At 37.9% G+C, this 26580-nt stretch overlaps 1 protein-coding gene across 1 annotated transcript in view; it reads left to right on the forward strand.

Moving 5' to 3' along the window:
* Positions 1 to 14757: 14757 nt before the first annotated feature.
* Positions 14758 to 26580, forward strand: part of OTOGL (otogelin like) — a 169035-nt gene continuing 157212 nt past the window's right edge. The window contains 6 exon segments of the mRNA XM_030321655.1: positions 14758 to 14806; positions 15915 to 15954; positions 16916 to 16964; positions 21666 to 21732; positions 23644 to 23742; positions 25292 to 25446. Of these exon segments, the coding sequence (XP_030177515.1) occupies positions 14758 to 14806; positions 15915 to 15954; positions 16916 to 16964; positions 21666 to 21732; positions 23644 to 23742; positions 25292 to 25446 (459 nt within the window).

Raw genomic sequence — 26580 nt, forward strand, 5'->3', positions numbered from 1 at the left:
GAGGTATCTCATGAAATTCTTTCTCTATAGTCAAGGGTTAGGCATATGACCCAATTAGTCACTTGAGGGATCTCAGATCTTAAACAGAGTTTTTGTAAGGAAATATGAAACAGTTGGAATTCATTTTTCTTTAAAAAAACTTTTTTAAATGTTTATTTTAGTTTTGAGCTGGGGGCGGGGGGATGGGGCGCGGAGAGAGAGGGAGACACTGAATTTGAGAGCCAGACATGGCGCTCGAACTCACAAACTGTTAGATCATGACCTGAGCTGAAGCCAGACGCTTAGCTGACTGAGCCACCAAGGTGCCTCTGGAATTCATTTTTCTTAAGTGATAATCTAATATTCATAGCACTAAGCATGATTTTCCTCCCAGCTTTATTATTGAGATATAAATGATGCATAACATTGTGTAAGGTTAAGGGATAAAACGGAATGATTTAATACATGCATATATTGCAAAATCTAAGTGTGATTCTTCAATCTTCCTATTAGTTCTGTGAGATCTCTAATAATCTGATAATTCCCCTTTTGCTTAAGTTGGCCAGAGTTAGTTTCTGATACTCGCAACTAAAGAGCCTTAAGTGATTCCAGCAACTACCATCTACTCAACAATAAGCAAGACCTTCTTATTAGAAATTTAAATCACCCAACAGAGTCACTGTAAGTCACCAGAAGTAACTTAAAACTGATTCATATAGGAAAAATAAACTATGATGAAAGTGAGCTATGACAAATTTTGAATTCTAGTAAGAATAATGTGACAACACTACGGTAATAAATATTTGTTGTCTAAAAAGTTTTCCCTTACATAATATTATACCTTAGAGTACTCTAAAACTATATTAATTTTTTTTATGTTTTATTTATTTTTTTGAGAGAGAGAGAGAGAGAGAGAGAGAGAGAGACAGACAGACAGAGTGCTAGTGTGGGAGGGGCAGAGAGAGAGGGAGACATAGAATCTGAAGCAGGAGCTCCAGGCTCTGAGCTGTCAGCACAGGGGCCAACACAGGGCTCGAACCTATGAACTTTGGGATCATGACCTGAGCTGAAGTCAGACATTTAACCGACTGAGCCATTCAGGCGCCCTAAAACTATAGTTTAGTATACCATTCATGTTTATTTATTTATTTTTTTGATGATAAAATGTAATACTGAGTTATTTTGCTCAGGTTTTTTTTTTAATCTTAAAAATTTTTTAAATGAGGGGTGCCTGGTGGTTCAGTCAATTAAACATCCAACTTTGGCTCAGGTCATGATCTCACAGTTCATGAGTTTGAGCCCCGCTTCGGGCTCCGCAGGATTTTTTTTTCTCTCTCTCTCTCTCTGTCTCTGTCCCTCACTCACTATCACTTTCTCTCTCTCCAAAGAAATTATTTTTTAATGAATAATAAACTGTTGTTTGTTTTCCTCTTAGAAGTGAGGAAAAAAATCTTCCAAACTGGTAAAGTAGTACAAGCACAAAACATAGAAATATGTGAGTCAGATTAAAATAACAGTGAAATAATAAGTCATTTAAAATTATTTTCCCCATTCAAATTCCTTCTCAAAAGCTTCTGACTTAACCCTGCTATTTAGAAAATGTGTTGCAAAAACCTCATTTTTCTTTATAATATAATGCCATTTCATGTACCCAGCAAGTAGACACTTACCCCCTTTCTGTATCTCAGAATATAATTTTTAAAAAGCAGTCCGATGTTTATAAAAGTTTCTTTAGGCTATTACAACTAATCTTGGAATAATGCAGTATGATATGATTTATGAGCTGACAAGTCTCATGTTTTAACAATGAAATCTCCTAGAAACAGTTAGGCCATTCTTATCTTAACATTTTAAGGCAGAATTTGCAATTGAGCTCAGCTTGGCAAAGCAAGGGAAAGGAATGCTCTAAAGCCTGAAAGCGAGCATACTGGCTTTCAAAAGTGGCCAACAGAGGGCTTTTCTGTGATTGCGGCAAGTGCCTCCTCATTGGCAAATTCACAGAGCGACCGAAGAAAAATTACCTTGTCAAATACAAACTCAGGTTAAAGGGAAACCAGTGTCCTGGATGTAAGCTAGCTTCAATAAAAAGAAAATAGCAAGGCTGGTTAGTAGAATGGAATTTATGTGATTTAATTCAACCTAATAATTGACTTGTTAATGTAACTTTTGTTTTTGAAGGTCATGATGGGTGTTAATCAGGTAGAAGGACAGGTAAAAACCCACCATTTTTGGGATCTGCTCAAATTACAGTTTTATATAGACGCTGCCTTATCATGGCTCTTTAACTGGGTTGGAGTAGAGTGGCATGCTGGGACCAGCTCCTCCTGGCTCCTGAAAGACAGTTACTAAGCTTGTAGGTTACTAAGCTTGAGTCAGTTGAGATCACATTGAACTGCAGCCCCTCTCACCTTGCTCATTGCTTATTTTCTGCCTTCTGGTCTTTCACAGCATGTGGTAAATGCAACTGTCCCAGGCACTGCCGCAGTTCTGTCTTCCAGAATGACACAGCTTTTCAGCTTCACACCTTACGAGGCATGTCTCATTGTTGATGTAATATTATTGTTTTTCATAAATTTGGTGGGGCCTACTATTTACTAACTCTGTACTCATATGTACAATGAATAATTAGGTTCTTTTTGTTTGTTTGTTTTTACTGTAGTTGACCCTATGACCATCATCCACTGCTCTATTTGGATGGCTTAGGAAATGTCCTACAGAATTCCAGTACCTTCCTTCGCTGGCATCTTGGTGTGGGGGTGGGGTGTGGCTCACTTCTCTTGGTCTTTGGGAGACTGGCTTTCCCAACAGTGCTTTCTGGAGCAGTGTGTGTCCCTGCAGCGAGTGGCTGGTCTGAGCTTCTCCTAGGGCTGGCCACTTCTGCTGTCACATCCCTAGTGTTTTATCCCTAGTGTTCTGCTGATGTTTGCAACTGCTGATGGAAGCTGCTATAACTTCTGCTTTGTTCTTCTGGTTATCTTCTCTGATGAGTCCAACTTCAGCTTTCACTGGTTTGAGTTTGAGGTCTGTCTCCGAGTCCCAGGCGACAAAGTCCAACCTGCAGACTTTCTGCCACCAAGGTGGTTCTTTCTGAAAGAATGGCCCTCTTGCTAGCTCTGAAATCAGACTCTCATGTGCTTGCCACAGCATTCCTATGGAGACATGTGGTCTCATCTGTCAAGTGGCATCTGAGGGCTGCCCCGGAGAGCTGAACTCAGGTCTTCCCTTTGCTTCTCCATACTTTGCTTCTACCATTAGCATGCCCTTGGCGGCATCATATTCTTTCCTACCTCTGATTCATTTCCTTCCGCATTTCATCTGGCTGTGGGTGATGGGCTTTGACTAAATCCTTCGTCTTCTTACCTCAGTGGGAACTCCATCACATAGAACTTTGAGATCCAGTCCTCAGTCCTGCCTCTTAATATATAAGAAGGGGGATAAAGAGTATCAAAAATCTCCTTCCTTCTTGGAAAAGCCTGATTTTGAAATTATTTGTCTTTCTGCAGACAAAAAAAATCCCATTTTGTATGTTCAAAGCCGAATATTGTATTTTACTTTTCTCCTCTTTGTTTCCTGGATAAAATAACCTGAATCTCCAAGGCAGATGCATGCCTCATTCTAACTTGGGAGAAAGTCATACACATGAAATCACAAAAAAGAAAAACATATTAATTATATTTGAAACAGTATCCCCATTACATGTACTTAATTTCTCTCACCCTCTGGGTTAGAAGCTTCTTGAGAGGAAGCTCTCCTACTGGTCAAGAACTGGTCTATTTTGAGCAGCCTCTTATGTTTGTATCTTCGGTAACTACTTCTTGTTGGTATCTTTCCTGTCAGCTTTTAAATAAGTACCTGCATCTCTGTAAACAAAGGAACAAGACAGTTCTCCACAGACTTCACATCTGTTCAAACCTGCTCTTTCTCTAGGGTTTCCCATCTCCATAAGGGACACCACTGCCCACTCAAGTAATCATACCAGAAAACATCATCCTTTACATCTTGTTTCTTCTCATGCACCGTGTCTGCTTAACTACGAAATTCTGTGACTCTGTTTCTAAATATGTCCTGAATTAGTTTCTTTATTCAACTTTCACATCTTCCATCCTAGTGTGAATCACTATCATCTCTTAACCATCTCTGGCTTTTTTTCTGCATTTACTTTTGTTCCCCTTGCATAAAGAGTTATCTTAAAACAAATAGATATATGTAATAGATAATATGTGTGTGTGTATATATATAAAGTACATATGTGTGTATATATTAATATATATGTGTGTGTATATAATATGCATATATGTACACACATACATACACATATATGTAAAATCCTGTTTATATTACTCCTTTGCTTCAAACTCTCCACTAGGTTCTATTCTTCTTGGGGTGAAATCCAAAATTCTGACAATGGCCCAAAGCACTTGAATGACCTCCTTTTGCTGCTCTCATGTCCCAGCCTTACACCCTTCCCTCCCTAACTTACCCTGCTCCAGCTGTACTAAGCCTGTATTTCTTCAAACCTACCTGGCTCCTTCCTTCTTAAGGCATCTGAATAAGCTGTTTTCTCTGTTTGGTAACATCTTGGTTCTCTCCTGCTAACTCCAATTCTCAATTTCAAAGTAAGCTTCTCTGAGAAGTTCCTCCTGACCTTCCTCTTTCCTACAAGACTCTCTCAAGGCATCTGGTACTTTCTTTGAGGACACACACCACAGTTACAATTAAATACTTAATTTTATAATTACTTTTAATGTCATTGACCTCACTGGATTGTAATCTTTGAGGAAGGAGGCTATTGTATTCATTTTTTCTATTTCCTCTGCCTACACTTAGATCACCCATTAAATTAGCTTAAGAGATGATTTGTATATGTTTTATCTTTATATGTTTAATCTTCATACCATCTAATGTAATGTTTCACCCCTAGTAAGTATTATGGAACTTATATGAGTAACTATTTATAATTTTTACTATCTCTTATTTTTTCCCTCTGCCTGCTTCGAGGGGTTTCTCTCTTGTCATCTATATGAAAAGGAGAGTTTTTGTGAGATATTGTGTGAAGATGAAAGCAACTAAATTCAAAGAAGTAAGCCAGATGTTGTATTCTGAAATGTTGAATTCAACTTCATGTAGCATACTGCTATCAAAGAGCTTTTTTTAAAAAAAATGGCCACTGGAATTTCTAACAGATCTCGATTGCCTGCGGGAGAAAGTCTGTCATATTTAACACAGAATATAAGACTTTCCACGATCTGGGTTAGGCTCCCTTCCTAACCTCATTTCCCAGCCCACACCATCCCGCCCTCTAATCCTGCCCACCAACCTCTGTGAACATACCAGAAGAGGGAGATGATCATTAACATCCTATTGCTATCACCACTAATGACATTTATTAACGATAAGTTTATATCAAACACAGCGTGAGGGCCTGTGGGGCATACAGGCTTATAGCTCTCAATCACCTATTCATCTAGTAGAAGTGATAGGCATAGTCATAAAAGATAAATAGCAATATAAATTAGTTAAATAGTAAGTGCCAAATAGTAGTGGAGAGCGGGAGTGCAATTTTCTGAGAGGCAAGCCAGTGCTCTGCTTTAGTTTTATGTTTCCACAGATAAATGTGGCTCTGGGGAAACAAGGAAAGGTAAGAAAGAGATATTTAATGGTTTGCCTTTGTCCATGAAAATATGTCATGTGATTCACCCATTGCTCTGTGTAGTCTTCCTTCTTTCTCATCTTAAAAACTGTTGGAATTGTGATCTTTATTCAGAATTCAAAGGAACAGGTGTTTGTCAATGACTGAGAGCCCTCATCTGAGTCTCCTCGAACCCTGGGCTCACTGACTTTACAAACTCAAATATGTTAGTTTGACCTGTGGGGACAATGCTTGAATTCATCCACTTGGAGGCATTTATCTGGGTCTACTGGATGTGGTTGTGCATTAAATAAGCAAAAGAGAAGAGCTTTGAAAACTCTACTCCTGCCAGGGTCTTATATCAGAGAAACACATTAATTTATTTGACTAATGAATATTTTTTAGACAATGAGGAAAGGAAGAGATTAAGATGGGCCCCATGTCCTCAGAAATCCACAACGGGTGAGACAGACCATAAAGCAATATACACTGTGCTGAGAGCAATGACATGGTGTGGATGATCCATCACAGAAAAGGCTGAGCATCTTGAAGTCGGAGAAGGAGTGCACAGGAGGGGTGATGTTAAACTTAATCTAGAAGATGAGCAAAACATGAGCAAAAGTTAACTTTGCTCTACCAGAAAAGAGTGGGTAAGAGTTCTCCTCTGTCTACAGAGATGCTACAATCCTGTGCCTTCTCCCATCTGTTTTCCCAGAAGTAGTAGTCCTTGAGCATAACCTGTGAAGGAAAGTGGGCCTAGGTATTTTCCTCCTGACCTAGTGAAAGACCACCCTGAAGAGAAAGCCTTCCTGAGTGTTAGCCAGAGTGAGCCCACATCATCACCCCTAAAGTGCCCCAGATGCTGGGGCACTAAGCCTACTGAATCTTCCAAATGAGTCAGGTTGATGCTACAATAATGTTTCATATAACTAACAACCCCAAATCTCAATGGCATACCACACATTAATTTCTGGCCCATGGGAGTCAGCTCTTTGAGAGTCTGTTTTAGTCTGGATTCCACATGTTTCCTCATTCTTCCTGGACTAGTGGCTGCCCAGGACATATTCTTCTTATTCAGAAGTGCAAGAAAACAATAGCAGAAGGGGAAGAAAACAATCCAAGAAAGTAGATAGCAGAAGTGCAAGAAAACAATCCAAAACTCTGAAGGTTTAAAGGTTTTGCTTAAGTTGGGCAGAGAAAGTCACATGACCAATTTAACCACCAACATGGAGGGGAAATATACTTTTTTCTACTTCAGGGAGAGGTATTGTAAAAAGCATATAAAAAAGGGAAAACATATAATTCTCCACAAGGAGAATATGAACAAGGAACTGAGAACAATAATCTAATCTATCCAACAATATTCATGCCTGCTGTTGTCCACATACTAACATAGAATTCTTAGTGTCTTCATCCCTAAGACACTCAGTGTCAAAAAAGGTCTCCCAAATTTCCAATCTTGTCACAGCTTCCCTGTCATTGAAGTCACCCTGACTCCCATCAATGGAGTATTGTAATAGAAGTCTAACTTCCAGGTTCTCCTGGATCTGGCTCTTGGACAGCAGAAGAATGAGCTAGACTCAGAACAATGCTTAGTGGTAATGGGACTATTTCACAATGCCTCACCTCTGTTTTTCTTGGGGTTCTTACTCACATCTTTCATCTTCCTTCTTATCTAAAACTTTTTAAGAAGGTGTCCCTGGGAAAATTTAACCTCTTTTGGTATGTATATATCACAGTTCTCCAGTTTTTCTTAGGTCTAAGCAGATTATTTGGGGGACCTTGGAATAGTAACCCCCATCTAATTTATAGTATCCCTCAGCAGAAAGCCACTGTCCTAAGATCTACAGTCAGCAAGATGGAGACCCAGAAGAACCTATAGTTTTGTTCTTGTCTGAATCTGAGTGAGTCTGAAGGCAGGAGAAGATGGATGTCCCAGCTCAAAGACAGTCAGGCACAGACAGGGCATTCTTCCTTGCTCATATTTTTTTTTCTTTTCCCTTTCCTTTCCTTTCCTTTCCTTTCCTTTCCTTTCCTTTCCTATCATTTTCTCTTTTTCTTTTTCTTTTCTTTTTGTTTTGTTTCCTTTGTTTTCTTTCAGTCCTTCAGTGGATTGGGTGAGACCTATCCACATTGGGAAGAGCAATCTACTTTACTCAGTCTACCAGTTCAAATGTTAACATCATTCAGAAACACCTTCACCAACACACTCAGAATAATATTAACCAAATATGTAGGCATCTTGTGGTCCTGTCAAGTTGACACATAAAATCAACCATCACAGTCATCCCCCTTTTTCTTAGATCCTCTATATCAGTCATGGATCATTGCATGTCAAGGAATGAAATTCTAACCAAGTTAACTCAATTAAAAACAAAGTTATTGGATTGATATGATAATGGAAACCAGAATGTGGTGAAGTATCTTCTCCGTCACGTATTTCTTTGCTTCCCTCTAAACATCTGCTCCAATCTTCATATTTCTCTTTGCAGAATAGCTTCCTTTGCTTATTTAACTATGCATGAGACTAAAAAAGAGCTACCCTCTAATTCTGTATGACCACAAAACTACAAGGCCCACAATCTTATGACTACATGTAACTTTTATCTATGTGATATATATTTCAATACCTGAGAAAGAGAATTGGATCAGTTGAGGGACAATTATACATTATTTTACTTAATGTCATGTGCCTATCCCTGGTGGCTAGAGAATGTGAGTGTATTAGGTTCCTATTGTTGCTATAACAAATTACCACAAATTTAGTGACTTAAAACAGAAATTTATTATCTTATAGTCTGGAGATCAGAAGTCTGAAATGAGTTTCACTGGGTTAAAATCAAGATGTTGGCAGGACTGAATTTTTTCTGGAGGCTCTGGGGAAAATACATTCCATTGAATTTTCTGGCTTCTAGAAAATCCCCCCAAATCCTTGGTTTGTGGCTGCTTCTTCCATCTTTGAATTTCTCTTTCACTCTAATCCTTCTGACTCCCACTTTCACTGATAAGGATTCTTGTGATTACATTGGGCCCACAAGAATTTAAGTTAAGGGAATCATTGACTTAATTATATCTTTAGGTCTCTTTTGCCATCAGATAAAATTTTTTTTAGTGTTTATTATAGAGAGATAGAGCATGAGCATGGGGAGGGGCAACGGCGGGGGGGGGGGAAACTGAATCTGAAGCAGGCGCCAGCCTCTGAGCTGTCAGCACAGAGCCCGACGTGGGCCTCAAACTCACAAACCATGAGATCATGACCTGAGCCAAAGTCTGATGCTTAACTTACTGATCCACCCAGGCGCCCCAAGTCTCTTTTAAGGCAAAATTCACAGGTTCTGGGCATTAGGACATGGATGTTTTTGTGGGGTTATTCCACCTATCACAGTGATAGTCAAGATTTGTTGCCTCTGGGAGGAGGTTTTCTGCATAAAGAGCGTGGAAAGAGTAAGCAAATTAAATAACATCATGACTTTATTTTCCCAAACAAGGAGCTGTTCACTAGTGGATAGTGAGGCTGGCCTCCAGCTTCCACTTAATTCTTCTAGCCTCTACAGCTTTCCCCTCCAATGGGAACTGTCAGTGCTCCCATATTTGTAATTTACTTGCATTTCTCTTTCCTACTAGAAGGAACTAGTTTGGTATGTAATTTCCCCAAAGCTAGATTCTCTATTACAATTCAGATGCCTAATCCACTTAGACTCATGGATCAGAAAACATGGAATGTAGTGGAGGTGGGTTTCAAAATCTGCGCTTCCAATATACTCCCTAGGGGATTCTTGCACCCACCAAAGTTTGAGAACCATCACTGTATGCTAAGGTAAACATATCTTGTTAGAAGAGAAGACCGAAGGAAACCCTCCAAGAGAAGATTTTGTTTTTACTGCAGCTTTCGCGAGATAATGATAACAATTTTGCATGTAACTCAGCAAGACTCTAATTTAGGCTGGGAGCCAGGGAATGGGGCATGTCAAGATAAGGGGGGAAACATTTCTTTATGAGATTATCCGACCTTTGTGCAACTCTCAAATAATAATAAAGGGCTTGGTTTCTTCTAAGTTATGTTTCCATACTTAACTGTGCTATGCTGAAAACCACAGTGATGCTGTGTCTCCAAAGACAGCTTTCTGTACCAACTTTGCCAATTTAGGGAAGGCGGAAGATGATAAGCTGATGTTTGACTCTCCAGTGGCTGTTGCAGTAGTTGTCACAGATCAGGTTGTCCCGTGTCTAAGTTGGAATCTTGATGTGATATGAAGTCATCCAACTATGACATTTAAATATTTGACTGGTTTTCTTTTATATTTTAAATAACTTGATCCAAGTATGCGATATTTTGATATACTTTCTTTATAAACTTATATTTGTTTGCTTTGAATAACTTGGATAAAATCAGTAGAGTTGAATTAGGTAAGTATTTACCTGTGAATCATAGATGGCTCCATATCACATGTTTGTAATTCAGCTGGGAAAGTAAGTGGTAAATATGTAAATTAGTCACTTAGAAAATAACATCATATGATTTTTGATAGTTGGTGGTTCTGTTTTTGGCAATATGGCAATTAAATGATTTAAATGTTTGCCAGGTATGAAATACTTGAATATGCTGAATAAAATAAAATAGTCATCCATTTAAGTGGTTGGATGAGCTCCCAAGAATGTAAGGGATATCACTGAAATTTCTTGGAGCAACTGACAGATACAGATGCAAAATCTTTTTAAAAATTTTTTTTTTAACATTTATTTTATTTTTGAGACAGAGAGGGACAGACCATGAACGGGGGAGGGTCAGAGAGAGGGAGACACAGAATCTGAAACAGGCTCCAGGCTCTGAGCTGTCAACACAGAGCCCGACGTGGGGCTCGAACTCACGGACCGCGAGATCATGACCTGAGCCGAAGTCGGCCGCTTAACCGACTGAGCCACCCAGGCGCCCCGCAAAATCTTTTTTAGAGAGGCACGTTTTCAGCTTTGGAGTTGAAGATTCGCATAGAAAACACCCTCCAGACATGGACCTAAAATTCAAAATTACAAAACCCATGACGTAATTCACCCTAGGCATGAGAAGAAATGCAACAAACAACAGGGTTATATCCTTCATCCTCCTGAAAGCTTCAGATATCATTATCCCTCAGCAACTCTAAAATAAGAACATCTAAGATGATTGAAGATACAACATGAAATTGAATATCTGAGAAACAAACTTAGTTTATGTTATTATATTTAGTGTGTTATATATTACACTATATAGTGTAAATGCACAGTGCTATAGGAGTTTAGAGAATGAAGTGCAGGAAATACTGGTATTATTTCTTAAACTTGGTATTAAAATATTGACAAGAAGAAACTGGAATTGTAGGAATATTACTTCTTTCAAGATACCGGTTAGATATGGCAAATCAATGGCATCATAGTAACCTGAAAAGTGAATGTCCCTATAAAATATAACACATTAACTTCTGGGAGTCAGCTTTAAAATTTTTTTTTTTCAACGTTTATTTATTTTTGGGACAGAGAGAGACAGAGCATGAACGGGGGAGGGGCAGAGAGAGAGGGAGACACAGAATCCGAAACAGGCTCCAGGCTCTGAGCCATCAGCCAAGAGCCTGACGCGGGGCTCGAACTCACGGACCGCGAGATCGTGACCTGGCTGAAGTCGGACGCTTAACCGACTGCGCCACCCAGGCGCCCCCTGGGAGTCAGCTTTAAATTGAAATCATGACAGACACACCTATTGCTTATGACACATAATCATGTTTTTCTTCAGAAAAGCTAAGACAGATGCCATTTGTAAATTAAATTACATGAAACATCCCGGAAATTGCCAAGCAACACACCCCTGAGAGCACAAATAGAATACTGCAAAACTATCTTATAATGCAGTTAAGTTCATGTGGTTAAAATCATGTCAAAGATATAGGATTCTTTTTGTTTGCTCAGTGATAACAAATTCCGGATAAAATCACTAAACCTGAAATGTGCTAGGTTTAGTAAAGCAAGTGAGGAATAATTGCATTTCACTGGTAGAATATGATATGATGGGAATGAAACGTTATCTACTTTAGATTTGGTCTCAATGAATGAAAAATGAGGGCTCTATAAATCACCAAAGACGTTGCTTTTTCTCAAGGATAATGAACTTCATTAAAAGTACACTCCCCCTTTTTATTATTGATGTATAAGGCCAACATTTTCCCATTTTTGCCAGTTGTTTTTAATGTGGCATGTTGAGGCCAGTAGGCTGTCAGGTGTCGACTTTCTAAAGATCATATTCCATGTGGGAAAATGTGCAGTGCTCCTGTAGCAGAAAGGGAACTGTGTATTCCATGCATTATGTAGTCTCCTCAGACTTCTTATGAACTTAATATCTCTTCACGAGCTGGTAGCTGACTCACTTTTTGCCAAAGTTCCTTTGTCACAGTAGAATGAAATATAAAAGCTGTCAACTAAATTTTGACAGTAATAACTACATGTAACAACAGTCATAAATTCCTTTCTTGTGGCTCTGGGTCTAATCTTTTATCTAAACTCTCTGTTCTATTGTTGCTATTCATGGAAGTCTATTTTGCCTATTTTCACGCAGCCTACCATTTAGCGTAATGAGTTCATAATGTAGTTAGCTGAAAAAGACCTTGGGATTTGTATTGTTTTCTTTGCCACTGTTCACTCTCCTTTACTAATCTCCTAACTTCTATAATACTGGGTGGAGGAGGAATAGAAAAAAGCATCCCTGAAACCTCTATCTACAAAAGAATAGTCACCCCGAATATTTCTGTTAGGATTCCTATTATTTTCTTTACCAGACAAAACAATTTCTAGTTTTTAAATGCACATAGTTCAAACCAGAGAAACAGTAATAAGAATGCCAGATGATATAGGCTTGGAATTTTCAACTTTAACAAGTTAAAATGGCTGTGATATTTTTGAATCGGAAGTTTAAACATACCATATGAAATTTGAGGTGAAAAGTTCCAAGTTGTTACATTTGAATTAAGAACATAAAATATCCAAGTTTATATTAGAAATAAATACTTTTCACTTGGCTTTACATTGCTGTTTACTAACCCTTTTCTCATCAAGTTCTGGTAATGTTTAGAAAAATCTATGAGTATGATAGAAATGTTTATTTTTTTGAATCATGAAATTTAACCTTGGTTTCCTTTTCGGATTTTCCCACATGTGTGTCACTTGTGAAAAATTTTAGGTTCAAAGAAAAAAGTCAAACAATTAATAGAGAGGGAAAAATCCTAAAGTATGATTTATAGATTATTCATATTTTAGATTGACTTACATGGGAAACTAATAAGCAATAGTTTCTTGGCATGACACCAAGAAAAACTATTTAAATTAAGGAGGGGGCTTAGTAACATATATTTGTTATGTGCAATTTCTACCCTTTCCAGGAAGAGTCAATAAGCATTCTGCATAAACGAAATTGCTGCTCTTAATTTAAAAATCTTTGGAAGAAAATTATTGTTTTCTAAACAAGTTTCAAGCTTAATTTTTAAAATTCACATCTTCTTAGTATCTAGAATACTTTATAATTTTGATTGTGGTTGAGTAGATACATATTTTTGGACAAATATTTAGGGTGTAACCACAAATAGCTAAGCCTATCTGTTTAAAATTATATTAATTCATTGTCTAATTAAAGAGTAATGACCAACAACCTTTCAATAAATATTTGTTAAACACATACTATACTTAAATTATTTAAACCTATCTATCAAAAATTTAAAATGGGTGTATATATGCAGGGGTGTGTGTATGTGTGTGTGTAGACAGATGCATAGGTACTTACACTTTTAATGAATTATATAATGTGTTTTCACGCTAAAAACATGAATTTATAGGCAAACATCTCTTGACTCATGGAATTGACAGTCATGTAGGCAATGGAAAGGAATTAAAATTATTTAGAACAAGAGTGAAAGATCATTGAATTTGGGACTCAGGCAAGGAACTGTTTATATACTAGATACTGGCATGCAGTATATTAGAATGTCAAGGATACTGCCCTGGAAACTCATTGCAGAAGAGGTGTCTGAGTACAACAAGACGTTAAGAACTAACTGCCTGTTTTTCCATCTCAAAGGTAGTTCCTGTGTAGTCAGACATTCCTTACCACTGTGTCCCCATCTGGTAAATGAGTCCTATAATAGTGGAGGTAGTGGATGGGATCTGCTATAGGGAATATGCACCCCTTGTATAAGCATGACTTTCACTCATTCACGGGGTTTAGGTCATCTCTGTAAGGTTCATTATGAAATATTAGAGGTGTTCTCTGATGCTCACCTAGATAGTCACTTCCAGAGAAGAGTGTGCTTACTGCTGGGATAAGAAGCCCTCTTATGTTGTCTAACTGGGCACCTGTCGTAGAGGATGGCAAAATGGAGTGGGAAGGGAGGGTCTTCAGGGCTTTACTTTACTTTAGTTTCTTTGTGAAGTCAGATATTAGAATATCAGCTTTTTGTGTTATTTTCTACTTCGGTTGTAGGATGTTTAACAGAAAGATCTGTGGGCACGTGCATATGGCAACTTAAACTACATTGTAATGGGACTTGAGTTGAAAACATACGCACATCATCTTAGTTTACTTTTCGCTTCTAAAGAAAACGTTACGAGAACATCTAGACATTCTAGAAACAATTGATACGATTTTATTTCACCCTTTTTTCTCAAAGGACAGGTAATTATTTATTGTGAATAAAACACACATAACAGATCAACAATTAGGAATCATGGTTATCTTCTGTGACATCAGGAGATAACAACAGGCTTTTTGTGGGTTTGATGCTGCTGTCTTATTTAGAAGTTGTGAAAGACTAATATAGGCCAAAAAGGAGTATGATGTGCAGAAGCAGGGTAGGGTGTAACTAATACGGGCTCAGGTAAGCAGCTGCCATGCATCATTAATGAGAGACTCAGCCAAAGAGTTGCCTGCAAGCTCTAAAGCTTCAGATGCTGTATGTAGTTAGAAAGACTGGAATTTCCTTTTGAATTACGTTGTTACAAAGTTATATTTATAAGAATTTGAGCACTCGACGAATGCGCCAACTTCTAAGATGCCATCATAGTAAAGACCAACAATTTGGTTGCATTTCAGGGAGAAAGGCTCCACTGAAATGAACATTGTGAGGAAACTCAATTTAATGATACCTCGGAGTATATTCTTGCTTCATTTACTGTTGTCATTACAAGGTAAGAAGTTATATGAAATTTTTACCTGATTTTATTGTGTGTTAGTCTCTCTTGCAACTGATACGAACAGTTTTCCCTTACACTGGAAGGCACTTTGAAGTCACTGGAATGAATAGATACTAAATGACCCCCAGATCATCTTTTTCAAAGTTCTTGGTAATGTAGATAATTTTGGGACTTTAGTTTTTATTTGTGTCTTTTCTTCAGATGTTAAAATCATGCTTTTATTATCATAAGTAACTATACTGGAAGAAACTCTGATTCTAATTTTTTCTTTTCTTTTTTTCTTTTTTCCTAATTTTTTCTTTTCTAAAGGATGATTTAAAATGGTTGTCGATATAACTTAAACATTTGAAATTTTATAATAAATAAAGAGAAAAAGATTACCTAAACTTTCTTCATGCCATCAACCCAAGAATGGTGAACAGTTATTGTAAGAAGGACTTTAACATTTGGGGCTAAAAATTGATTTTCAATGATTTTTATAACAATTTTATTTATAAATTAATTCGTATAGAATATTTTCATGGAGAAAGCATTTATTTACATCCACTTATTAGTTTTTAATCCTGAAAAGAGCTGTATGTTTTGAAGCTTGTAGGGGAAGTGAGAGAAATTACTGAAACATAAGACTAGAGGGGTCATGGACTCAATCTTTCAGTCCTTGTAGTGACAGAAATTCCAAGGAGAAAATGTCATAGAGTATTGAGAGCTGGAGGAGACTTTAAAGATGGACTTGTCCAACACCATCATTTTTTTTTTTTTATGTGTTTGCTCTCTTGCTTAAACTTGGCATTTGCTAAGTGGTAGGACCAAGACTAAAATTTGGAGCTCTGACTCCAAATCTAGTGCTTCTCCCACTGTATTTATGATGTCTCTACAAATCTAGGTACACTGTTCCTTCTGTCTGGATTACCAGTTACTTTGATGACTCACAGGGGAATTTGCTGCTCAACATCCTCTAGAAAATGCAAAATAACTCCCAGCAAAACTCAGACTAAGTTTTAGAATTTAAGTTACAATGATTTGTTTAGTAACCAGAACATATGACCTCCATATATGGATAATTTGTTCCCCATTCTTATACGTGTATATTTATCTCTGGCAGGATATATTTGTGCATCATCCATCTTGACGAAAGTATCTGAGTGAGTACTTCTTGTTCTTTCTGTCCTCTAAAACATAAGTTAATGGGAATGAGCAGAGCTCAGCAGATAAATGTATCTGCTTTTGAAAAAAAATAAACTAAGTATTTTACAAAATAAGGGCATGAGATGTAGTTCTTTAAAGTATTTCCACAAGTTAAAAATTCTCAGGCATTCATCTCCCTATTTATGAAGAAAAAGTTTTTCCTTTCATTTTAATTATAAGATGAGTTTTTGGTGGGGTCCAATGATGTAGATACTAAGGAGATAATACTTTCACTTCAAAGATTTATAAAGAAGTTATGTTCAATAATCCCCACTTTTATATTCTTATTATTAATATACATTATTGATTATAATCATGCTATATCTTAGCATAGAGTAAAACAATTTTTAATGATAAAAATAAAATTGTTCTAGCACTAAATAATGAAAATCACTTTTTGAACTAAACCAATCTGCTTGATGGAAAGCAGAATTCTATTCCTCATTTGATTTTGATAAATCACAGATTGATGTGCTTATTCACACTAATGTTAATCTGTGCTTTATGACATGGAAAGGGAGAGAAGTGAATATCATGTCTGGAAAAAGTGAATGTGCCCTTGGCGAATACTTAACTCACAGGTTTTATGGTCATGTGGAGAAAATATCGTGTGTTGGTGTTACGATATTACGCTATTTTGTTTACTTCTCTATCTTCAAGTTCCTTCCTAAAATTCAGTTTACATCAGAGACCGGAGAGATTTGGGGACACTCTTGAATTTTGTAAAACGATACAGCACTGCCACCCAAATCTAACCCCTCCAAAAGGGGAGGGGGACCTTTTAAATGTTAAACCAAGAAAGACCTCTTTGATAAAGTGATGGAAATCAGGAGGAAAACATCAGCTCTCTCTTGGGAAAGGCTTGTTCAGGTTGCCTAGGGGCCTTTGACTATACAAGTTCTTTTTGTTTTCTTCCAGAAACGGGTTTAATGAAAATCGACAGAAAAGAGCTCTTTTAGCAGCACAGGTAGGTTATGCCTCAGATGGAAAGAGGCAGAGAAATAATCCATTCTGCTTCGGGACTCTGCTGTCACTTCAACAATGAGACCTTTGTGAAGGGGAAAAAATGCTAAATACAAGACAGGAAGGAGAAGAGGCAAAGTAACTTCTCTACTGCTTTTCTACAACCCTCAAATTCATGCTTAGTTCACGTTTACTTGTTCAGTAGAGTGCTTTTTTGCTATTTACCTCAGTTACCTACTGATAGGCTCACAGCATGTGTGGGAGATTGAATCTCATCTACATGCCAGAAATTTTTAATCATTTTAAAAATTAAGCACGATAGCAGGGTGATGCAATCAAACAAATACAAGTGAACAGGGGCAGAGAGAGGTCTACATGATCTGAGTTAAGTACTTGCAAAAAGGCATCAGAGGTGTCCTGATGTCCTGACAGACAGCTTTTACATTGTCTGACAAATCTCGATGACAGACACCTCTGGAGAGGTGACCTCTATTTTTGGAGGGCAGGTAGCACTGAATCTGAGGAGACCCTTCTGCTTGGGTCCCCTTATATAAAGGATTTGGGGTAACATAATTACAATATTTGCAAACTATGATTGGAATGTTCAAATAGGTGGATTTAAAAAAATATTTCTCTATAAAAGATGGGTGGTAAAATAGAGAATCCTAACTTAAAGGTATTCATGGGAAAGTAATGTGATTTGAATATTTGTATAGCGAACGACTTATATATTCAAGGAGGCCTTTGTCAAAATCTGAATTGCAATCAGTTCTGCTAGTATTTTCTGGTAATGCCTGAATTTTTACATGTTTTGGTGTTAATTAAAGAGAACTGAAGATGGATTTGATAGGCCATTTGTGTCAATTTAGAGGACAGAACTAATTTATTCAGAAATCTTTTTTTTTTTTTTTTTGTAGTGAGATGGGCAAAAGATTGTCTTTGGAATGGAAACACTTTTTTCCCCCTTAAAAAGAGTGTTTTGTGTACTTAAATACTTATGCATCATGTGAAGTGGTTAAAATGATGTTTCTCTGAGAAATTTAACTACATGTTTGTCAGTTGACCATGTAAACCACAGAAAGACATCAGCATGACTCAGAAAATCAATTTTGAGAAAAAAATGCATGTTGGTGAACCTACTAGTTTCAAAAATCTGTGAAATAGACCCCAAAGTTGTCCCATGAAGTGACCTGTGGATAGGGTTATACTATTGTCCATTTAGGTATTTTTAGAATTTGTATAATTTACCCCAAAGGAGTTACCTGTGGTTAATAAGTGAGGAGCACACTTACTTGTGTTGGTTTCCCATTTAGAGAGAACCTGTTTAACATCTGAACAGGTTTTAAAAGAAGAAATGCCGAAGAAGGGCAGTGAGGTCATCATCATGCGCTGCATGAAATTTCATCCATCATAAGTCCAGTCTTGCCCAGTGATTCATAACTTCTGCTCTAGGAAGACAGAGCATCGATGGATAGATACCTGCAAGAGTAAGGATTCAGAAATATGTTGGCAATGAGATGAAGGATGAGCAAAGAAAGGGTAGACACAAACCTCTGTTTCTCTGTGCTTCCCATCCTCCTGTGGGGATGTTATCAGCAAGGAGGAAGAATGGGCTATCATCTTGTATCAGTTATGTGAACGTATGCACCCACTGCCTGGACTTCTTTTGCACTTGCCTTACGTTTCAGAAATTTTCTCCTGAAAGCAGGTGCTGAGAGACTTAGGTACAGCCAATTTATTTGGGAAGTACACAAGTAAGGGAGAGAGAAAAGTGGGACCAGGAAGGGAGAAAATCCCACAGTGTAGAAAGGAGGGGTTTGGGGGCTCAGTCTTGGTGGTGGTCCCTTTCAGAGAGGATGAGAGAGAATCCCAAGCAGGCTCCGTGCTACCAGCACAAACAGTGAGATCATGACCTGAGCTGAAATCAAGAGTTGGACGTTCAACTGACTGAGCCACCCAGGCTCCCCCAAAATCTTTTATAGTCATAGTTCTAAACAAAGCTGGGGAGGCAGATCATTCCCATTTGAATTATGCTTGTTTTCAGTTTCATTGTTATTTTTTGATGACATACCAGGGACCACGCTAGAGACATGAAATGAATAGCAGTGCCTATTGCCTAGATTCTAAATTCTAATGAAGGTAAGACTATAAAGAAGTCATTTCTGGCGCACCTGGGTGGCTCAGTCAGTTAAGAGTACAACTTCAGCTCAGGTCATGATCTCACAGTTCGTGAGTTCGAGCCCTGCGTCGGGCTCTGTGCTGACAGCTCAGAGCCTGGAGCCTGCTTCGGATTCTGTGTCTCCCCCTCTCTCTGCCTCTCCCCCACTCATGCTCTGTCTCTATCTCAGAAATAAATAAACATTAAAAAAATTTTAAAAACAAGTCATTTCTGTGAAACTTATTCATTGAATCTGACACCATCAATTATTTGCCATTATTTATATGACTTAAAAATAAAATGCTCTCCATTGTAAGTGTAAGATTCCATTCTGAGTTCAGGTTAGTTAAAAAGGTAAAAGCTATGTATGTGTCTTGTTTTAGCACTGGTGAAATGTAGTGTGATGCAGGGGATGTGTGGTAATTAGGATGCTTCCATAATGAGGAGGCCAGTGTGCTAAGCACTTGTAGTTTCCATGGAGTATATATACCCTAGTTAAGTGAAAGGATATGGAGAAAAAAAAAGGCTTGATCTTTCTTGTCTGGTGCATTCAGTTTTTGCCTAGTAATAAAAATCGGTAACTTGTTTACAACCCTTGATCTATGCCTGGCACTGCTCTTTGTGCTTTCCTTATTCATTGCATTTAATACAATTCTACTCTTATTCCATTTTATAGATTGGGAAACTGAGGATGAGGAGGTTAAATAATTTGTTCAAGCGGCTTCTGGGTGGCTCAGTTGGTTAAGCATCTGACTTGGGCTCCGGTCATGATCTCACGGTCCTTGAGTTTGCGCCCCATGTTGGGCTCTGTGCTGACAGCTCAGAGCCTGGAGCCTGCTTCAGATTCTGTGTTTCCCTCTCTCTCTGCCCCTCCTCCACTCACACACACTCTCTCACTCTCTCAATAGTAAATAAACATTAAAAATTTTTTTTTTCAAATAATTTGTTCAAGGTTATAAGCCTGTATGAGTCAGAGTTGAAACCAGTAGACAATGTTAGCGAGCATCAGAGATAATTCACTGGAGCTGAAGTAAGAAGATTTTGGTGCCCAGGAACATTGGTGGCTATGTTAGATGCAGACAGTTGGAAACATTACGGCTGCAGAGAGAATAAAAACTTGCTGTCTTGGGGGAATCAAAGTCACAGACTATTGCAAATTTAACTTAGTGTGAAGACAGAGGCAATGGCAAAATGGGGAGATTGAGCAGTGAGGATAAAACCAGGGAAGAATGAGAACAGGAAATAATGGAATTGGAGGCATAGTGTGGCTCAAGGAGTTTAGAAAGGAGTGTTGAAGTGTGAGAAAGAGTGTGGGAGTCCTCTTTCCTGGAATGGGGCAGGTGTGGGTATTAAAAGAACAAGTCTTCACTGGAAAATGCCAAAATAAAACTGCATGTAGGAAGGAGACCAGGATCTGTTGAGGTAGGACTTTGTACCTGAAGTCACATTCCCTCTTCCCACTTTCTTCTTGTCCGTCAACCTTTCCAGTTTTTCTAACAACATCTAGTATTCAATTTGACAGTTATGTGGAAAATTTTGGGAGCATGTGTTCTTCTGGTAAACGTAGAAATGCTATTGGAAAGGACATTGCCTCAGACCATACACTAAACTATCATTGACTTTGAATAAAAACCCTTAAGAGATTAGGCCTAGTAAACCACAATTATTTGCTTATAAGCTATATTGACCTCCAAAAATCTTAAGGTTTTATCTGGGTTTCTTAAATAAATATAAATCTCTTTATTGCTAGGTGTCTATGTGTGAGGCACTATGGTGGAATTTTTACATACATCATTTTAATCTATTGTCATAACGGCACAATTAAGTAGATACCATTATTCCCATTTTACAGACAAGTAAAAGAAGACACGAAGAGGTTAAGAAACATTTTTTTTTAAGAACTTAGGAAACTTGCCTATGTCTATGTAATGGCAAAATCAAGACTCTAATCCAGGTCTGTCTGATTCCGTAATTCATACTCTTAACCATTACCTTAAAGTGGCTGGGGGTCTATAAAAAGATATACTTAAATGGCCTATGAACTTCAAAGTGTCAGTTCTTTGGAGATGGAGGGTGACACACAGTGCCAAAGCAGAAGCTTCTGTGGATGGTGTCTTCACAAATGGCTCTGCAGGTCCTCGTCTGTTGGTCCATCAGCCGCATGCATTTTCTCCAGATCGATCTGCACTTGGAAATATCAGAGAAGAGCTACTTCTGTAGGCAAAGCAGTCAGTGAATGCAAAGATTAGACTCCACTCAGGCTCTTTTCCAAAGAGGAGAGGGAGGCAGGAGAAGAACTGAGCTCAAAGAGGAGAAAGACTTATCCAAGTCAGGTAAGAGGCAAAACCAAAGCTTGAAGTCACATCCTCTAACCACAATCCGAGGAGCCCTTTCTGTCTCATCGAGATGCCTCCATAAGTCAAGGACACAGAGTCAGCACTTTATAATTGCAGTATCTGTAACTATTTCCCCAGAGTTTCTAATTTGCTTGTTTGGCTCAAATTAAATAATTTAACTATTTTGATTTCTTATTTCTTTCTCTCCAAGTTTGAAGCAACATCTCCAAGATATTTCTTCCATGAAGCTATTAATTGGGGTGAGAGCAAAATAAAAGGTTGGTGTCAAGCCTACGTTTTTCTGTTTGCTTTTTTTTTTTTTTTTTTTTTTTTTAATTTTTTTTTTTTCAACGTTTATTTATTTTTGGGACAGAGAGAGACAGAGCATGAACGGGGGAGGGGCAGAGAGAGAGGGAGACACAGAATCGGAAACAGGCCCCAGGCTCTGAGCCCTCAGCCCAGAGCCTGACGCGGGGCTCGAACTCACGGACCGCGAGATCGTGACCTGGCTGAAGTCGGACGCTTAACCGACTGCGCCACCCAGGCGCCCCTCTGTTTGCTTTCTTAAAAGACCCCTTTGAGAAATACATTGAATTAACTATTGCCATTTAATGCATGAAGTTATGAGCCAAGGTGGTAATAATAGTAATAGTTAAGTTCACTTTATGTAGAAATTTGAATTATTTTTGTAAATTAGTAGGGTTAAACAATTAGACGAAGCTGATAGCTATGTGATCAGGAAAGATATCACTGGGTATCAGCAAATTTCTTTGTGAGTCATTTACTTGTTCCTTGATTCCCTGACATCTTTATTCTGGCTTACCCACTTCCCATTTCCATTAAACATAATGCTGATGACAGTTTGAAATTGAATTCCAACTTTTCCTTTTATTTAAAATAGCAACTATTCCTGGCTAGTTTTGGCTAGCCAGGAGAATAAACAGGGTTGTAAATAAATTTCTGAAGGAGATACATTTGTTTGTCTAGATATTTATTTATTTATTTATTTATTTATTTATTTGATATTTATTTATTGTAAAAATGTTAAGATTGTGTTCTAAGATAAAATTTATAGGGAAAAAACTGCATTTAAATTTGTGAAAACATGACTTTACCTTGATCAGTGGATCAATCAAAATCAAATGGAAACAGCTCATTTTCCCTCAGTTAAGAGTTGGAGAGAGAATTGTAGGTCTTTAAATGTAAAAAGACTTTAAATTGATGGATCTTAAAAGTAGAATAATAATAGGATTTTCTTATTCTTGACTTTGTCAGAATGGTGGCTAATTCATCACAGTTTGTTAACTGCCTTCCATGACCTTAACATATTCCTGAAAGGCTCAATCTTTAGTACTTCTTTATGGTGACTCAGAGATGTCTTCTCGTTCTCTTGATGTGTTACTTAAATTCTTCCTGCTTGAAATTTGCCAATTACTCCTTGTCCTCTCTCCTTTTAAGAGGAAAAATTTTCACTGTGATTCATTTGCATTTTAAAAACATACTCAGTAGCTCATAGTTTCTTGCTTCCTCTTTTCAGCATAATCCTTTCGGGCAATTTTTCTTTCCATGAAAAAGAGTATTTTTGGTGAAGGCCGGCCATGACTTTGGTTTATACCCATTAAAGTTAAGTATGAGTCAGGAAGAATGTATTATTTGTAATGGATCCTGAAGATTAATTAATACACACACTTTGGATGAAATATTTAATTCTTCTCTTCAAAAATGGGAGCTTCCATTTGAGTTTTTTAATGCTTCACCTGATCCCTCGAGCTAATGATGGACACTATTCTTTAATACACTTGCTCCTGGAGACGGAGACCATTGGACGTGCAGCCAGGGCCAAACTCCGTCAACAGAATCATCTGCAGTTTGTGCATTTCTGGTTCTCATCATCTGGGACAGGGATTCCTTACATGGGAACTTGACCTTTCAATTGCTTGAAGGAAGCTAACCTTTGCTCTCAGGGTGGTTTGAGATGTGAAATCCTGTCTTTCTTGTTTCACAGCACACATAATGAAATGAACTAGATAGAGACTTGACAGGCTTAATTCTTTAGCTCATCAAGGCAAGAGGCCCAGGGTTCTGTTTGAATTAATAATGGTTACAGTTAGTCCAAGCTAAATCTTGACATTTTATGTTTATAAGAACTGAGGCACGCCAGAAGATAACTTATTTTTTTTGCCTGTCAGGTTCTTGTCCTCATGAATGTCTTAATGGAGCTTTCTGTTCTAAGACTGGTACATGTGACTGTCAAATATTTCAGGCACTTGGGACACGGTGCCAGATTGGTAAGTTTCAGGGATGCTTGAGGGAATTACAAGTCGAGGGGAACTTTAAGGTTAATTTGCTATGTAAGTGTTCAGCCACTGGGGATTGGGACAATCATATTACATACTAACTAGAGTGTCCATAATTCATTCCTATAATTTAGAAACAACGAGAAAATAGGTATGTCCACTTTCCTTTCTCACTGATCTCTACAACTTCCTCCAGCCTTTTTTCCACTTTACATTATATTAATCCATTAAACTATGTTCTTATTCATTTCTCTGTTGCTTTATAAATCAGATTTGTTATCTGGAGCCCTCATTCTTTTTGACTTTGAATTAACTGGACATTCTGTACATAAAATAGAAACAATTTTGAGAGCTCTTCAAAGGCAGAGGGTTTTTAAAAAATATTTTTATCCACAGTGTCTAGGATAAGGTCCGACATCAACAATGATAGATATTAATTTGTTTAATGAGTATTTATGGAATATCTATTAAATCCCAGGCCTGGCACTGGGGATACAATAGTGAGCAATATAGACATGTTTCTGCCTTCCTGGAGGTTACAGTCTAGAGGAAGGGACTGATGCACAATGAATACACATTAATTATACTTGTACCACATGCTATAAAAGAAAGTATAAGATTCTATGAAAATATGCAACAGAGGCAAGGCATACTGTCAGAGAAGTCTGAATAATGAATCACTCTGTGTTATTTTCCTGTAAAGGCCAAAGTTGGTCAAGGCTAATAAATTTAGGTAAAATCACAAAGAAAGGCACAATGATTATGCCTTATCTCTATGTTCCCTATAGCATGTGTTAAAATGTTATATACCGAGTGCTCTGTAAAGGTCATTGACTTCCATATTATTCTAGAGGGAAGGGTCTAGAAAATCAAAATAGAATAGAGGATTATCCACAAGGGGACAAAGGGAGGTAGACATGAGGACAGTGAAGATGAAGTTGTACAATTCAAGATGATAGTTGCTTAAAATTTGGCCAGTCTGAGGTCATGAATTCCTAAGTTCCAGCATACTTTGGATGACTAATGCTCCCCATCCCTAGGTCTCAGACATATAAACATGATTTTTCTTTTGCCAGTGGTTATTTTTCTCTGTGGACAGTATTAAGATATATTTTTTTAAAAATTGCAGAGTCTGGAATACTCTAATGCTGTTCATGCAAATTTTTAGGGCACTCAATGGGGACATTAATTTCTTTTCTGAGGCATTATATTTGTTTTATCACTGTTACCTTCTTTTACTGTATCATTTTCCCTACTCTTCTCTTCTTCCAGAGTCTTGCTTTAAAAGCAAAAGTTAAGGAACTTTCTAACATAAATCCTTTCTTCAAAACAGCTTGGAGACCATGTTTTCCTTCAGGAGAGTTTAACAGTTTTGTGAGCAACTCATAATTTTATGTTAGTTATTTCTTTCTGTGATACTGACTGCCAAAGGGAAATATTTATTTTACTGAAAATTAGAATCACCTACCATAACTGAATCCTGCCAGAAACAGGGTGTAATTTATTTTATTCTACTAAATATGATCCTATTTCTTTTCAGTGCCAAATATGGGCAATGGCAGAGATGGGATTTGCAAAACCTGGGGACAGTACCACTTTGAAACCTTTGATGGCATTTACTATTATTTCCCAGGAAACTGTTCTTACATCTTTGCAAAGGACTGTGGTAATTTGGAGCCTCGGTACACTGTATGGGTAGGTGATCCTAGGACATAATTAACTTAAAGATTTTTTTTCTGGCAAGTCTGTATTTTTAAAGTACAGGACAAATGATGGAAAATATATAATAATCATAGCATGCATACTTAGGGCTCTGACTGGGGAAGGAGAAGGATTGGTTCTTACTGGAATGGGCTAAATATGTAGCTAAATTGGGCATATTCTATTGAGATGGAGCCTTGGACTGGGAGAAGAAGGGTTTGGATCCAGGTGGGAGAGAATTGCAGGCAATGCAGAATGTCTGTATCACAGATGTCAAATTATATCAACTCCAGTTAATGTCCTTATTCTTCAGATTTGATGTGAATGTTTTGAAGAGGGAGTGGGTTTGGGCACCAACCAAATTGCTCGTACACATTTCCTTCCTGACACTTCCAGTGTGAGGTACACCTGAATTAATGTTTCTCAAAGGTGCCCTTTGGTATGAGCCCGAGATGGGCATTCATGAAACAGAGCACATAAGCACAGGCTCGAGGCATGGAGGCAGGCAGCTAATTACTAGGTAGATTCATACTACAGGATTGAGCTCAGAGAGTTAGTGCTTAGTTGAAGAACTCTTGATTCAGAAAAATTCTATTTTTTATAACTTTGTTTATTTTGAAGGAAAGAGAGAGAGTGAGAGAGAGAGATAGCACAAGTGGAGGAGGAGCAGAGAGAGAGGGAAAGAGAGAATCCCAAGCAGGCTCCACGTTCCATGCTGAGCTTGATGCGGGGCTTGATCTCACGACCGTGAGATCAAGACCTGAGCCAAAATCAAGAGTCAGATGCTTAAATGACTGAACCCCCCAAGTGCTCTGATTTGGAAGAATTCTTAAGAGAAATTCAAGCACAGGGGCACCTGGGGGGCTCAGTCAGTTAAGCATCTGACTTTGGCTCAGGTCATAATCTCATGGTTTGTGAGTTCAAGCCCCAAGTCGGGTTCTGTGCTGACAGTTCAGAGCCTGGAGCCTGCTTTATATTCTGTGTTTCCCTCTGTCTTTGCCCCTCCCCTGCATGTGCACACTCTCTCTTTCCCAAAAGTAAATAAAAATTAAAAAAAAATACAAGCTGCAGAGGGGTTTTAGTTGAACCAATAAAGTCAGGGACCTCTTTCCCTGCCTCACCATCTTC

This window comes from Lynx canadensis, chromosome B4 (genome assembly GCF_007474595.2).
Source record: "Lynx canadensis isolate LIC74 chromosome B4, mLynCan4.pri.v2, whole genome shotgun sequence".
Lineage (NCBI taxonomy): Eukaryota > Metazoa > Chordata > Mammalia > Carnivora > Felidae > Lynx > Lynx canadensis.